The sequence below is a fragment of the Hemitrygon akajei genome, chromosome 21 (genome assembly GCF_048418815.1).
Source record: "Hemitrygon akajei chromosome 21, sHemAka1.3, whole genome shotgun sequence".
In the NCBI taxonomy this organism is placed as follows: Eukaryota; Metazoa; Chordata; class Chondrichthyes; order Myliobatiformes; family Dasyatidae; genus Hemitrygon; species Hemitrygon akajei.
This window is the reverse complement of record NC_133144.1, coordinates 2276017-2292467: the sequence shown is the minus strand read 5'-3', so window position 1 is coordinate 2292467 and position 16451 is coordinate 2276017. Positions and strand designations below refer to the sequence as shown.

The following is a 16451-nucleotide window of genomic DNA, read 5'->3' as shown; positions in this document are numbered from 1 at the left end:
TCCTGTACCACCTTCCTGATGGCAGCAGTGAGGGGGGAGAAAAGCATGACTTGGGTAGGGAGGGTCCTTGGTGATGGATGCTGCTTTCCTACGACAGTGTTCCGTGTAGCTGTGCTCAATGGTGGGGAGGGCTTTACCTTTGATGAAATGGCTGTTTCCACTACTTTTTGTAGGATTTTCCTTTCAAGAGCATTGGTGTTTCCATACCAGGTTGTGATGTAGTCAGTTGATATACTCTCCACCACAGGTCTATATAAGTTTATAATAAATAAATAAGCAATAAATATCAAGAACATGAGATGAAGAGTCCTTAAAAGTGAGTCCATAGATTGTGGGAACATTTCAGTGATGGGGTGAGTGGAGTGAAGTTATCACTTCTGGTTCAAAAGCCTGATGGTTGAGGGTAATAAATGTTTCTGAACCTGATGGTGTGAGTTCTGAGGCTCCTGCACCTCCTTCCTGATGGCAGCAGCGAGCAGCAAATGTTACACAGGCCTTTATTGGAAGAGGACTTGACCACAAGACTATGCACTAATACAAGAAGCACACAGACTTAGCATTTTATTGATTCAAGGAGCCACAGTAAGCAGCAGACCCCATTGCAGCTCTTTGCACTGGCATCTTGAAATATCAAGGCAAAAGGATTGTGGCAATAAGCTGCAATTTTAGCCGAGACCTCCTACTTTGCTTTAACCTCTGAAATTGTGACGTTCTGTTGAATACCAAAGAAAGTACAGAATCTTCAAGTCCTCAAGTTCTGGGCACTAGTTACATGGTCACTGAAAAGCCATGGACAGAAAAGACCCAGCATTTCAGAGAATCCCAGAAGAGGCATTTTAAAAAGACGAGGAGCATTGAGAGAGTCAGATCATTTCTGTCCTTGTAAACAACTTCAACCAAAAGTTGAATATGATGGCTGTACCTGTATAAATGTGGAGGCTTTTCCTGCTCTGGTGTAGGCTGAAAGGTCGGCTTGGAAGTGGAGATGGGAACTAATGCAGGCTTACGAGCTACTTCAGGAGACTGAAATTAAACAATTATATGACATTGAGCAACTCTGAAATGACATTTTCAATAATGACATTAACATAGCATTTAATTTACTACCTTCAAAAGTCAAGAAACACGCAGCCTTAATATGTATTTCAGGTTATAGATATTTATCAAGAGAATGAGTTTAGCTCTACAACTCTTCCAGAGGTACTGGTTATTAACTAATGCAAAGAACAGCAGCATTATATATTACACAGTCAACCACGCATAGGTGTTGCATTTTGGAAAGTCAAATCAAGATGGGGCTTTCACAGTGAATAGCATGGTCCTAGTGAAAGCTACAGAAGAGGGATTTGGACTACAAATACACGTTCTCTGAAAGTAAAGCCATACTTTCGGAGAACATATAGACAGGATGTTGAAAACCGCTTTTGGCACATATCAGGGCATTGAGTTTAAAAGTTGGAGGTCATGAAACAGTTGTAAATAACGTTGCTGAGGCTTCATTTGGAATATTGTGTTCGGTTTTGGTCACACTGCTAGAAAAAAGATGTTATTAATCATGAAGAGTGCAGAAAAGATTTACAAGGAAGCTGGATATTGAGAGACTGAGTTATAGGCAGACATTTGACAGGCTAGGACATTATTCCTCCGAGTGTAGGAGATTGAGAAGTGATTTTACAGAGGTGTATAGAATCTTAAGGGGCATATATATTTGGGTTGGGTAATCAAGATCGAAAAAGCATAGGTTTAAGGTGAGAGGGGAAACATTTAATAGAAATTTGAAGGGCACTTTTTTGTTTACACGAAGTGATATGTATGTGGAATGAACTGCCAGAGAGATAGCTGATGCAGGTAGAAGAACAATGTTTAAAAGATAGTTGAACGGAAATGTTTTCCCAAATAGATATTGTATTAAATTGTAGTGAGAAAATATTCAGAATAAACATGAATCAGTTCAGAGAAAATAGAAAGATAACTATTCCATCAGGCCTCTTTCGCCAGCTCAGCCAGGTGCATTCAGACCCGCTCTATTCATGTTAAGTTCTTCTGACTTTATTTTACATTCTAGTATTTATGGAATACTGGACCCATTAAGCAGCAGGTTTGACAAAAAAAATTATTTCACCAATTAGTGAAACCATTTTGTACAAATACACGTAATGTGGAAAAGTCAGTAAAAGTAACATATAGGGCATTTTTCACAACTAATACAGATAAATTACAACAACTTTCCCAGAAAAAGTGGTCAGTAAATCAAAACGTAACCATCTGAAGTCTTTAGATTTAGTCTGCCTGAATATCAAAAAAGTGGCCAGGGATGAGTCCCTTCATACTGAATCCTTACAGAAATATTGGCAGTAAAATCAAAAGATAGAAATTGGTGTAAACATTCCAGTTTACCCTACGAGTCTAAATTTCATCTGCTATACAAGATGCTAAAAGTAAAGTAGAAATAAAAAGAAGAATTGCCATTGCTAAAACCAACTTCCAAAAAATGAAACCCATTTTTACCAACAGACACATTTCTACGACAACAAGGCTTAAGCTACTAAAATGTTGCATCTGGCCAATCTTCCTGTATGCTTCTGAAACATGGACTATAACACCAGAACTCCAAAGAAACTTAGAAGCAACAGAAATGTGGTTTCATGGAAGAATGCTGAAAATATCATATAGAGATAGGGTAACTAATGAGACAGTACTCCAGCATGCCCATACAAAAAGATCTTTAATGAGAACATTAAATGAGAGGAAACTTAAATTCCTGGGCCATGTCATCAGAAAGGGAGAAATAGAATGCCTTACATTACAAGGCTGTATGCCTGGGAAACGCAGAAGAGGAAGGCAAAGAAGAAAATATATGGACACTGTGAAAGAATGTGCGAGGTGTCATTGACACTGCAAGGGATCGTTAGATGTGGAGAGCCATGATCGCCCGAGTGTGTAATGCGCAAGGCACCTGAAGAAGATAACATGGTACCCACCAAAAGCAGTGTAAAGTCAAATATTAAAACTTACCTTTAGTGGTGCTATTTCAGCTGGGTCCTTGCTCTTCATTGAAGTAGATTTCTTGCTTTCAAAGAGTTTTACCCGGGTAAGAACTGATTGTGGCTTCATTGCTGGGTCCACATCATCCTCCACTTGTGGCTTTGCCCCCCCCCCAGGTGGAGGCTGTGGTTTACTGACAGAATGTAAGGATTCTGCAGCTTTTGTGTGAGGAGGTGGTGGAGGAGAAAAAGAAGAGTCTGTGTTATGGACCAGTTCAAATTGACGGGGGAGGGAGTTGTAGCTTTGAGATGGGCCCTGCTCATAGGACTGGACTTGGGGGTCAAAATACTGTTGCTGAGGATCCAAAGATCTGGGCCCTGGTGCATGAAAAACCTGTGGAACATGTTCATATCGAGGACGAGGATCACTAAGCTGTGGTTGAGGTGGCTTGTAGTTTTTAAGTGGCTTATCATAACGTGGCAGTCTGTTCTCGTGACTGGAGGGTGGTGGTGGCGGCGGAGGTTCCTCATGACGAGGCTGGTAGGCACGATCTGGGTAATGCTCTTGATGTTTTGGCTCATACTCACGTGGAACTTGGTCCTCAAAGTAAGGAGGCTGATATGGAGCGTGTTTTTCAATATAATGTAGCCACTTCTCATTGTAACAAGGCGGGTCTTCATCATAATGCAAAACAGAACCATAACCTGAAGGAAGCTGTGTTTCATGCCTGTAAGGTTGCTCCTCAAAATGTTGCTGCTGCTCAAACCCTCTGTACTGCTGTGGAACTTCTTTATCAGCTCTCAGGGTAGAATGGTTACCTCCCGGCTGCTTGATTTCATAATTGTGCCCTGGAAGTTCATCATTGTACAACTCCTTCTGGTATACCTACATGACAAAGAGGATCAAACAGTATTCAGGCATGTAAGTACAGAAACCAAACAGAAGTCACTGCAGCCCTTCAACAGTTGCAGAGCACAAAACTGAACTTGGACTCAAGATCCTCTGTCTAAACACTAGATCCAGAATCAATAATATTTTCTTTGCACCGAGGCCTTCTGTGTGATTCCATCCTTTTCTATTCTCAATTTCAATATTTGTGTTTTCCTTGTTGAACATTTTAAACTTTGTCCTACAGGTTATTTTGCAAATGAAACCACATTGGCTTCAAATGCTCATTTTAAATATGGTTGGTAAATTTATCAGGTAACATGGACATGCTTTGAGATGTCCTCTTGCAATTCCTGGATTGAAAGAGAGATGAATGTGGATTTCAGAGTGGAAGGAAAGTGCTGACATGATCTGATGTGGGTACATTGGATCAGAAAATTTGTTAACAGCAACATTGCTGGCGCAGTGAGCCGTGAGGAAGGCAAAGCTTGCAGAGTGAAAAATGGCAGACAGAATTTAATGTAGACAAGTATGAGGTGTTGTACTTTGGGAGGACAAACCAGAGTTGGACTTGCACAGTGAACAGAAGGGTACAGAAATGTGCAGTAGAACAAAGAGACCCTGGTAAGACAGACTTATAATTTGGAAGTGGCATCACAGGTAGTTAGGGTCGTAAAGAGAGTTTATGGCACAATGGCCTTCATTAATCAAAGAATTGAGTACAGGGGTTGGGATATTAATGTTGAAGTTGTACAAGAAAGACATCCATCAGTCCGAATTTGGAGTCTGGTCACCTATCTACAGGAAAAATATAAACTTGAAAGAGAAGAGAAAAATGCTGCCAGAATTTGAGGACCTGAGCTATATTGAATAGACTGGCACTTTATTCCTTGCAGCACAGGAACATGAAGAGAGACTATTAGTGGTGTAGATAGGATAAATGCATGCAGGCTCTTTTCCCCTCTAGTTGGTCACAACAGGTCACAGGTCACAGGTTTAGAATGAAAGTTGAAATATTTAAGAAGAATCCAAGAGGAAACTTCTTCTCTCAGAAGGCGGGATGAGTGTGGAATGAGTTGTTAGCTAAAGTGGTACATATGGATTCAATTCCAACATTGAAGAAAAGTTTGAACAGGTATGTGGATGTGAGGGGTTGGAAGCATATGGTCTGGATGCAGGTAGATGGCACGAGACAGAAGATCAATTTAGCATGGACTAGATGGGCCAAAGGGCCCGTTTCTGTGGTAGTGCTCTATGACTATGATTGTAGAACAAAATGACGAAGTTTCAGTTATCAAGGCAGCAAATTATTGATGAATTTCAACTGGTTAGTATACTAATCACAGCACTGAATGGCATCGAAAATCTGGACTGTAAAGTACTGGGAAATTGAGGATTAAAAAGCTCTTGGCAAAGCTACTCTAGAGTAGGTGAAAGGTCAGCACAACAGCATGTGCTGAAGAGCCTGCACTGTTCTATGTTTTATATTTGGCCCTCTCGAAGTTTTGGTCTAATAACTAATTATTGAGTCAAGCCTAACCTGCTTGTGGGGAGAATAAATAGTCACTTACCTTGCAAGACCATCTGCTTTGCTCTTCACATTTTAATGTTTATGACTGCCCACAGCTAATTATTATCATAGTCTTACAAAAACCCAAGAGAAAAATGTTTTTCTAACCAAAAGACACAAGAGGTACTGCAGATGCAGCAAATCTAAAGAATACACACAAGGAGGAGCTCAGCAGGTCAGGTAGCATCTGTGGATGGGAATATACAGGGTCTCGGCCTGAAACATTGACTCTTTATTCACATCCATAGATGCTGCCTGAGCTGTTAAGTTCCTCCAGCACATTGTATGTATTTCCCAACCAAAAGTTTTAGTCTAAATATATCATCTAATATCTTACATGTAGGAACTTATAAGATTAGCAACTCTGCCTTTTTAGTTTCAAAGTTAGCTTCAACTTAGTACAATTTCTTCCTTTAATACACATATACTAACAAATAAAAGGAAAGCTGACATCTTCACAACGAACTTTCCTACCTAAACAGTGGCGGTTTACTCAGGGGAACATGAACTATTGAAATCTCAAAGTAATGGAAATGCTTGGCCTCAACTTAGATGCAGGTGCAGCACAGGTCTTGGACTAGCATTTCATCTTCCACTATGGTGCGTGTGTGCAGCAGGCTGACCTCATTTCAGAATCTTTCAACTACCCAATCTTACAACTTTAAACTTCATACATATAAATTCAAATAATGACTCAGTTGTACAATTATAATGAGTTGTATTCATGCAATGATCTTAAATTTCTTTTCCAACCAAAGTAAAGTCTGTGAATAAAATTGGATTATAAGTGCAATTGTTTCAGGACAATACAACTTTTTCCCCACAGCACAATTCTTAAAGCTTTGATTTAAACAGAAGCAAAGAATTAGAAAGATTATACTTGAATCCAATTCATATCAGATGTTGAAGCTGCACAATTCAAATTCAACACTACCGCTTAAGACAGTCAGTTAACAGACCTAACAATTATTCAGAATTAGATCTGTGAGGATTAAGTGAAATGAACTGTCCAAAACCAATGCAGATGTCTATTAATGAGAACACGATCCCCAACAACCATGCCACCACAATGTCATTTGCAGTCCACAATTGGTACAGGTGCCAGCCCAGCAGAGATAGGACTTGGAAGTGAAGCAAATAAGAAATTGCAGGAAAGATGCAGAAGCAGAACATTTAAGATATAGGCCAAACCAACTATATAAGTGTTAAAACCCTATTAACTTTCTTAATGCACTCAAATATTGACAGGCTGATGTTACGCTTAGTTAAATCAATTTCAATTGGGTTTTAGAATTTAATATTTTAGGTAGTATTTTGTTATTAGGAAGAGGAAATTATAATAAATTTAAACTGCCAATCCAGTTTATGCTGCATAGCATTCATTAGAATCTCCAGTGTATAGTAATTAAGTAGGTCAGTATCATATGTTGAGGAGCAGAGGCAACACAAGCTCTTCTTCTCCATCAGAACAGGTTGTTACTTTGCTTACCACTTGGTCTGGCCTCTAACTTTAGCAGAATGATTAGCTGCAAAGCAAGAGTGGATGGTTGAAGATTAATAAGCAGCAGATCTATGTGGTAGGCATGCAAGGTGTTTGCAGCAGTGGTACCTTCGTTGGCTCTGCAGTTCGAGCTGCTGTCGGTTCTGGAACTGTTAGCCTCTGAGGACTGACAGAACGAATTACACGAGAAGGTTCTGGACTAGGTTTGCTGTAGGGATCAATCTGGGGTTCAGGGCTGCTGTGGGGAGGAGAGGCGACCTCCTCAAGTCTCACATTGTTAAGATCTACTGTGGTATTGACTGCAGAGGGCATGGTCACCACAGGAACAGATTCAAGTTGCTGGGATGAATTGAGTACTGCAGGAAGAATATCTGCTTTCTGTGAAACGTCCAAGATAAAATGAGATTGTTAATTCACGGTAACTGCAGAGTGCATCCTTAGAGGGGAAAATAACTGCAGCATTGTTCTTAAATAATTCACACAATACAATCAGATTTATCAAACAACCTTAAAACTAAAATAGAAATTAATCAGCAACTGAAATTTTTAAAAAAACGTATTCATATCATCTGATAACATCTTTGTAACTGCAGCTTCTCGTTGTTAACCAACACTGGAAAGTTACTAATTACATTCCAATCAAAGATGAGGAATAGGAGAAACATGAAATGAAATGCCTCCTCTGGTGTAACTGAGGTCAAATTGAGGCACAGCCTTCTTGGGCAAAAAGGCCTGTTTCTGTGCTGTAATGTTCTATGGTTCTAAAAGTAGACACTTTGTAGGAAATTGAAGCTTTGGGCAAGTCTAGTAAGCTTAAGGTTTAGCACGCAGGTGCACATGCGCACTGACAGCATATCAGCATGCACGCATATACAAACAGATATTGAAGTTCTTCGAGTGAATTGTACAAGTTGTATCAATTGCTGCATTGACTTGTGTCTTCACTATTAGGGCCACAAATGTCAGGTTTGGACCCTACGTTTAAGTGGAAAACAGACAATGCAGCAGCATGTATGGATGTGCATGCATAATATAATCAATTCCCTGAAAATCAGATTGTTGACACAATTGCAACTACTGGAGGGAAGCTCATGAAGCAGTTACACACATTTCTGCACCTACCATGCACAAACTGGAAAGACAGTCTCAATTCAAAGACAGTATATTAAAGGCTGATGGGAAGTTTTATATTTTATACTGATGGTAGTACAAAAGATCAATCTGAGGCCTGTCAGAATGTTCATTTGTATTGACAGAGCTGTGCATTACTGAGTGGGTACAGTCATTGTTACCAAACAAGTCCAAATCCCACTGTGGCAGCCTGAGAACTCAAATTCAGGTAATTTATGTGGCAAAAAATGGAATTAAAATTTAGTATCAGTTATAGTAACTATAAAATGCTCAAATTGTAGATATACTCCAGTTCACTAATGTCCTTTAGAGAAGGGAATCTGCCATTAGTCTGCACTGCCTTTGATTTCAGATCCACTGATGTGATCAACATGTGGCAGGTCAGGAATCACACGGAGCATTGTGTTGCTCCGTAAGCACTAATAGGTTTTTTGTCATCAGACTTTTTAAAATCAGTTTGCATTTACCCATTTAAAATCTCAATAAGTAGGTCTGTTATGAAACAGTGAGACCAATCAGTGCTCAGTTTACTGATAGAGCTTGATTACCTTTACCAAGCTGTACTCCAAAATCTTACACTCTGTGCCCTGCCTTACAACACCCTCTTCACACATGCTGAAATTTTCAGACTCCTGGGTCTCTATTCATCTGCTCTAACATTTATTCGAGGTGTCCTATCTATTACAACTTCCCTCAATGTATCATCATGTAGGGATTAAATGGCATTTGCCAATGGCCTATCATTTTCCATCTCATCTACGTTCTTCCTCACTATTGACAAGGCCACTAGTTTTTATTCACCCAGAGTCATGGAACAACTCAGCTTAGAAACTAGCCCTTCAGCCCATCAAGTCTGTGCCAAACTATTAATCCATCTAGCCCCATTGACCTGCACCCAGACCACAGTCCGCCATACCTGTCCCATCCATTTACCTATTCAAATTTCTCTTAAACTTTGAAATCAACGTCAATCCACTACTTCTGCTGGCAGCTCATTCCACACTCACCCCACATTTTCCTACAGTCCAGGGAATAAAGCTCTAACCTATTCAACCTTTTCCTCAGGTCCTCAAGTGCTGGCAAAATCCTTTTAACTTTTTTCTGCACTCTTTCAATCTTATTGACATCGTTCCTGTAGGTAGGTGACCAGGATGCACACAATATTCCAAATTAGGCCTCACCAACATATTGTATAACTTCAACATAACATCCCACCTCCTGTATGCAATACTTTGATTTATGAAGGCTAACATGCCAAAAGCTTTCTTTACAACCTTACCTACCTGTGACACCATGTTTAAGGAATTACGTATGTTTAATCCCAGATCTCACTGTTCTACAGCAATCCTTGGTGCTCCACTGCTCATCGTGTAAGTCCTGGTATGTCCACCCAGACATTTGTCTGCATTAAATTTCATCTACCATCTGCCATTCTTCAACCCATTTTCCAGCTGAATCACACTAAAAGCTTAAAAGGTCCATATAGCCAATACCCGCTGCCTTGCCTCATAAACTTTTCGGGGAAACTTCCTCAAAAATCTCTTCACAATCAGTTTTTAATATTTATCAAAAGCAGCAAATCTCTGTACCTCTTCTCTAATCCAACAATCATCAACCAGCTTGAACATACATGCCAAACACCCAGTTAAATGCAAGCTCAATGAGCAACCATATACTTTTTCAGTCCAAATATCCCTTCCTTTTTCTCTGACCGAGGTATTGACACCCTCACTTGACTTGGCGTCCAATTTGGCCACCTGGGGTTTTAGAATTCCTAAGTCCAGTTTCAGACTTCTCAAGATTGGTTTCATACTCTGTTCCCTAACTGGGGTAATTAGATACTTCAGTTTAATACCATAAAATGCAAATCCTGCTGCTCTGGTCTCAGGCTGAACTCACCGGATGATTGGGTGGAGGTTTATAGACAGAAGGATCTACATTCTGCACTTGTCCTGGAAAAGATGAGAATGCTTGTGGCATGGATTCCGGATGCATCATAGATGAATCTTCCCTGACTGGCTCCGAGGACCTAGTTATGGCAGATTCTGTGGGTCCAATATCATCATTGAGAGTCTCATCCAGTTCTTGGTCTGTGTAGGCACCACCTTCTGTGTCTGTGTCATCATAATCTGAAGTGTGCCTACTGTCTGTGCTATACATGGAGTACTCACTGCCTGGGGCCGAAAGGTATGACAAACGATCATCGTGCAAGTCGAGGTCATCTTCTGCTGTACCATCAGCCTATAAGAAATCAGCCAAATCTGAGCACAGATCATGCAATTACTCAAACTTCATTCATCGGTTAAATAAAACATTTCAGGATTTATGAATCTGGTACATAAATAAACTAAGCAAATTAGTTAATTAGTCAAGCAAATTAGTTGCTAACATTTAACCCTTTCATTACCTCACTTCTAGATCATAAACTTTATTAGGATAAGGAAAAAGAGAAATACAATGTTCAAGTGGCTAACCAAATTCCATAAATGGCTGATTTATGTTCAAACCAGCGTTTTGACTGGAATGGCTTCATTTTTATTGCCCAACTGGCAAAACACATTAAAGGGATTTTTGCAGCTACTTCTACTTTGAATATTTTGGAATCCCAGATTCACACATTTCATTCAGTGAAACAGCAAAGATTCCTCTCACTTCCATATACGTTTCTCAAAGAACAATGGATGACGATTATGCTTTGCAAAGGAACATTCAAAGTGAATTTCCCTACATTAAGTCAGTTCACATTACCCAAACTGCCTTGTCAATTGTTAACAAAGAAACTCCACAGGATACCATTGAAAGCACAACACAGTGCACTATTTTGACTGAAATTAAATTTTCATACCTTTCCTTCTGATACCCAAACCAACTGGTTTTGTTGCTGCTGGACAGATTCTTTCAATGCTCCATACCAGCCATCATTCATTGAATTTAAATTGATGATAGCTGGAAAAGAAGTCAGAAAACATTATTGGCTTCTTTTTTCTCTAACAGCCCTTTTTGTGCTCAAAGTTACATTGCACAGACACTTCCTACACAATGAAGCCAGAGCTTGGATGCTGTGGCATTAGAATGTACAATGAACTTTCTCCTGCTGTAACGTGCACTCACTATGCCCTTCAGATCTTCCCAAGTGACTAAATTCTGAAAAACAAAAAGACACAGCAACACAATGCCCAATTTGACCCCCAGCACTTTGAAAAACAGACCACTAATAATTTATTTATAAAGAAGTTCAAACTATACACTCTGGGAACCTCCCTCACACAGAATCCTACAAAATCACAGTGAAACACAAATACAAGCCCAATTATGAAGGGGATCAAATGACCTTGGCTAAAATGAAAGAAAAGGCACAATGTTAAGACAGACAGCGACCTCTTCATCTGACATGCAAGGAGTGACAATGCACCAAAACCTAAGAGTCTGTTCTCTGATTATCAACAAGATAATCAACACAAGGTTTAAAAAGACAAGGAATCTTCAGTGGTTTTTAATTTGGAGCAAGAAGGCTGCGAGTGAACAGCTGATTTTTTGGAGCGAAGGCAGTTTTTTACTATTTGGGGTAAAAGAGAGGCGAGACTGCGTAGGCATATGACGTCAGCCAGTAGACCGGGAAAGGTTTAAAAAGACCACCCTATCCAGCAGGCAGCGGAGTGAGAGGCAGCAGAGTGGTAGGGCTTTGGCTCAATGGGCTTAGGCAGTAATGGGACGAGGTGAGGTAGGTTTACCTATGTTAGTTGCGGAAACCATATAACCATATAACAATTACAGCACAGAAACAGGCCATCTCGGCCCTTTTAGTCCATGCCGAACGCTTACTCTCACCTAGTCCCACTGGCCCGCACTCAGCCCATAACCCTCCATTCCTTTCTTGTCCATATACCTATCCAATTTTACTTTAAATGACAATACCGAACCTGCCTCTACCACTTCTACTGGAAGCTCATTCCACACAGCTACCACTCTCTGAGTAAAGAAATCCCCCCTCGTGTTACCCTTAAACTTTTGCCCCCTCTCAACTCATGTCCTCTTGTTTGAATCTCCCCTACTCTCAATGGAAAAAGCCTATCCACGTCAACTCTATCCCCCTCATAATTTTAAATACCTCTATCAAAAGTCCCCCTCAACCTTCTACGCTCCAAAGAATAAAGACCTAACTTGTTCAACCTTTCCCTGTAACTTAGGTGCTGAAACCCAGATAACATTCTAGTAAATCTTCTCTGTACTCTCTCTATTTTGTTGACATCTTTCCTATAATTCGGTGACCAGAACTGTACACAATACTCCAAATTCGGCCTTACCAATGCCTTGTACAATTTTAACATTACATCCCAACTCCTATATTCAATGCTCTGATTTATAAAGGCCAGCATACCAAAAGCTTTCTTCACCACCCTATCCACATGAGATTCCACCTTCAGGGAACTATGCACCATTATTCCTAGATCACTCTGTTTTACTGCATTCTTCAATGCCCTACCATTTACCATGTATATCCTATTTGGATTATTCCTACCAAAATGTAGCACCTCACACTTATCAGCATTAAACTCCATCTGCCATCGTTCAGCCCATTCTTCTAACTGGCCTAAATCTCTCTGCAAGCTTTGAAAACCTACTTCATTATCCACAACGCTACCTACCTTAGTATCATCTGCATACTTAGTAATCCAATTTACCACCCCATCATCCAGATCATTAATGTAAATGACAAACAACATTGGACCCAGTACAGATCCCTGAGGCACATCACTAGTCACCGGCCTCCAACCTGACAAACAGTTATCCACCACTACTCTCTGGTATCTCCCATCCAGCCACTGTTGAATCCATTTTACTACTTCAATATTAATACCTAACCATTGAACCTTCCTAACTAACCTTCTGTGCGGAACCTTGTCAAAGGCCTTACTGAAGTCCATATAGACAACATCCATTGCTTTAACCTCATCAACTTTCCTTGTAACCTCTTCAAAAAATTCAATAGATTTGTCAAACATGACCTTCCACACACAAATCCATGTTGACTGTTCCTAATCAGACCTTGTCTTTCCAGGTAATTATATACACCATCTCTAAGAATACCTTTCATTAATTTACCCACCACTGACGTCAAACTGACAGGCCTATAATTGCTAGGTTTACTCTTAGAACCCTTTTTAAACAATGGAACCACATGAGCAATACGCCAATCCTCCAGCACCATCCCCATTTCTAATGACATTTGAAATATTTCTGTCAGAGCCCCTGCTATTTCTACACTAACTTCCCTCAAGGTCCTAGGGAATATCCTGTCAGGATCTAGAGATTTATCTATTTTTATATTCCTTAAAAGTGTCAGTACTTCCTCCTCTTTAATCGTCATAGTTTCCTACTTGTTTCCCTTACCTTACACAATTCAATATCCTCCTCCTTAGTGAATACCGAAGAAAAGAAATCATTCAAAATCTCCCCCATCTCTTTCGGCTCCACATATAGCTGTCCACTCTGATTCTCTAAGGGATCAGTTTTATCCCTCACTATTCTTTTGCTATTAATATAACTGTAGAAACCTTTCCGATTTATTTTCACCTTACTTGCCAAAGCAACCTTGTATCTTCTTTTAGCTTTTCTAATTTTTCTTAAGATTCTTCCTACATTCTTTATATTCCTCGAGCACCTCATTTACTCCATGCTGCCTATATTTATTGTAGATCTCTCTCTTTTTCCTAGCAAGTTTCCAATATCCCTTGAAAACCATGGCTCTCTCAAACTTTTAATCTTTCCTTTCAACCTAACAGGAACATAAATTTCACCTTTAAATTACCTCCATTTCTCTATTACATCCTTCCCATAAAACAAATTGTCCCAATCCACTCCTTCTAAATCCTTTCGCATCTCCTCAAAGTTAGCCTTTCTCCAATCAAAAATCTCAACCCTGGGTTCAGTCCTTCTCCATAATTATATTGAAACTAATGGCATTGTGATCACTGGACCCGAAGTGCTCCCCAACACATACCTCTGTCACCTGACCTATTTCATTCCCTAACAGGAGATCCAACACTGCCCCTTCTCTAGTCGGTACTTCTATGTATTGCTGCAAAAAACTATCCTGCATACATTTTACAAACTCCAAACCATCCATCCCTGTTACAGTATACTGTATCCCTTATACAGGAAAGGAGGTAGTATGTGCGTGAGGCCAGTTTTCTGTGCTTGGTGTCAGATGTGGGGGGGGCCTGGAGTCTTTCAGCCTCCCAGAAGGCCATATCTACACCCAGTGTGTCGAGCTGCACCTCCTGAGGGACCGAGTTAGTGAACTGGAGATGCAGCTCAATGACCTTCGCCTCGTCAGGGAGAGCGAGAAGGTGATAGTGAAGAGTTACAGGCAGGTGGTCACACCGGGGCCACGGGAGACAGACAAGTGGGTCACAGTCAGGTGGGGGAAGGGGAAGAGTCAGGTACTAGAGAGTACCCCTGTGGCTGTACCCCTTGAAAATAAGTACTTCTGTTTGAGTGCTTTTTGGGTTCTAATGTAATTGGGTTCTAATGTAAATATACACAAATTTAGAATTTGATGGCTGAGTGTGACAGGTACTAACTCAACAAAAGTTGGGACAGAGTTAAAATAAGATTGAAAAGTGCACAGAATATTCAAGTAACACCAGTTTGGAAGACTCCACATTAAGCAGGCTAATTGGTAGCAGGTGAGGTATCATGACTGGGTATAAAAGTAGTGTCCATCAAAGGCTCAGTCTCTGCAAGCAAGGATGGGTCGTGGCTCACCCCTTTGTGCAAAAATTCGTGAGAGAATTGTTAGTCAGTTCAAAAGGAACATTTCCCAACGCAAGATTGCAGAGAATTTAGGTCTTTCAACATCTACAGTACATAATATTGTGAAAAGATTCAGCGAATTCAGAGACATCTCAGTACCTAAAGGGCAAGGTCGGAAATCACTGTGGAATGCGCGTGATCTTCAAGCCCTCAGGCAGCACTGCCTAAGAAACCGTCATGCTACTGTGACAATTATAGCCACCTGGGCTCGGGAGTACTTCGGAAAACCATTGTCACTTAACACAGTCCGTCGCTGCATCCAGAAATACAACTTCAAACTGTTATACGCAAGGAGGAAGCCATACATCAACTCTATGCAGAAACGCCGGCGAGTTCTCTGGGCCCGAGCTCATCTCAGATGGACCGAAAGACTGTGGAACCGTGTGCTGTGATCAGATGAGTCCACATTTCAGCTAGTTTTCGGAAAAAACGGGCATTGAGTTCTCCGTGCCAAAGATGAAAACGACCATCCTGATTGTTATCAGCGAAAGGTGCAAAAGCCATCATCTGTGATGGTATGGGGGTGCATCAGTGCCCACGGCATGGGTGAGTTGTGAAGGTACCATTGATTCTGAGGCGTATATTAGGATTTTAGAGAGACATATGTTGCCATCAAGGTGACATCTCTTCCCGGGACGTCCATGCTTATTTCAGCAGGACAATGCCAGACCACAATCTGCACGGGCTACAACAGCGTGGCTTTGTAGACACAGAGTGCAATGTGCTTGACTGGCCTGCTGCCAGTCCAGATCTATCTCCTATTGAAAATGTATGGCGCATCATGAAGAGGAGAATCAGACAACAGAGACCACAGACTGTTGAGCAGCTGAAGTCTTATATCAAGCAAGAATGGACAAAATTTCCAATTGAAAATCTACTACAATTAGTATTCTCAGTTCCAAAACGATTAAAAAGTGTTATTAAAAGGAAAGGTGATGTAACACAATGATATACATGCCTCTGTCCCAACTTTTGTTGAGTGTGTTGCAGCCATCAAATTCTAAATTTGTGTATATTTACAAAATACAATTAAGTTGGTCAGTAAAACTATTGAAAATCTTTTCTTTGTACTTTTGTCAGTTAAATAACGGTTCACGTGAATTAACATATCACAGATTTTTGTTTTTATTGCATTTTGGAAAATATCCCAACTTTTCTGGAAATGGGGTTTGTACATTTGGAGAGATATAATATGATGAGGAGTAGTCACAGCATGGCTTTGTCAAGGGAAGGTCGTGCTTTATGAACCTGATTGAATTTTTTTGAGGATGTGACTAAACACATTGATGAAGGAGAGCAGTAGATGTAGTGTATATGGATTTTAGCAAGGCATTTGATTAGGTACCCCATGAAAGGCTTATTGTGAAAGTAAGGAGGCATGGGATCCAAGGGAACATTGCTTTGTGGATCCTGAACTGGCTTGCCCACAGAAGGTAAAGAGTGGTTATAGACGAGTCATATTCTGCATGGAGGTCAGTCACCAGTGGAGTGCCTCAGGGATCTGATCTGGGACCCTTACTCTTCACGATTTTTATAAATGACCTGGATGAGGAAATGGAG

The 16451-nt window shown here is 40.5% G+C and overlaps 1 protein-coding gene across 8 annotated transcripts in view; it reads right to left on the bottom strand.

Annotated features, from left to right (window-relative positions):
- Positions 1-16451, bottom strand: part of tjp1a (tight junction protein 1a) — a 230430-nt gene that overhangs the window by 43285 nt on the left and 170694 nt on the right. For 7 of the 8 annotated variants that reach the window (XM_073024725.1, XM_073024724.1, XM_073024726.1 and 4 more), the window contains exons 18-22: positions 10921-11021; positions 9975-10316; positions 7053-7322; positions 3016-3870; positions 923-1023 (exon numbers count right to left, since the gene is read on the bottom strand). In XM_073024725.1, coding sequence (XP_072880826.1) covers positions 923-1023; positions 3016-3870; positions 7053-7322; positions 9975-10316; positions 10921-11021 — 1669 coding nt within the window. The remainder of the gene's footprint in view (positions 1-922; positions 1024-3015; positions 3871-7052; positions 7323-9974; positions 10317-10920; positions 11022-16451) is intronic. The other variant, XM_073024731.1, reaches the window with a different exon arrangement.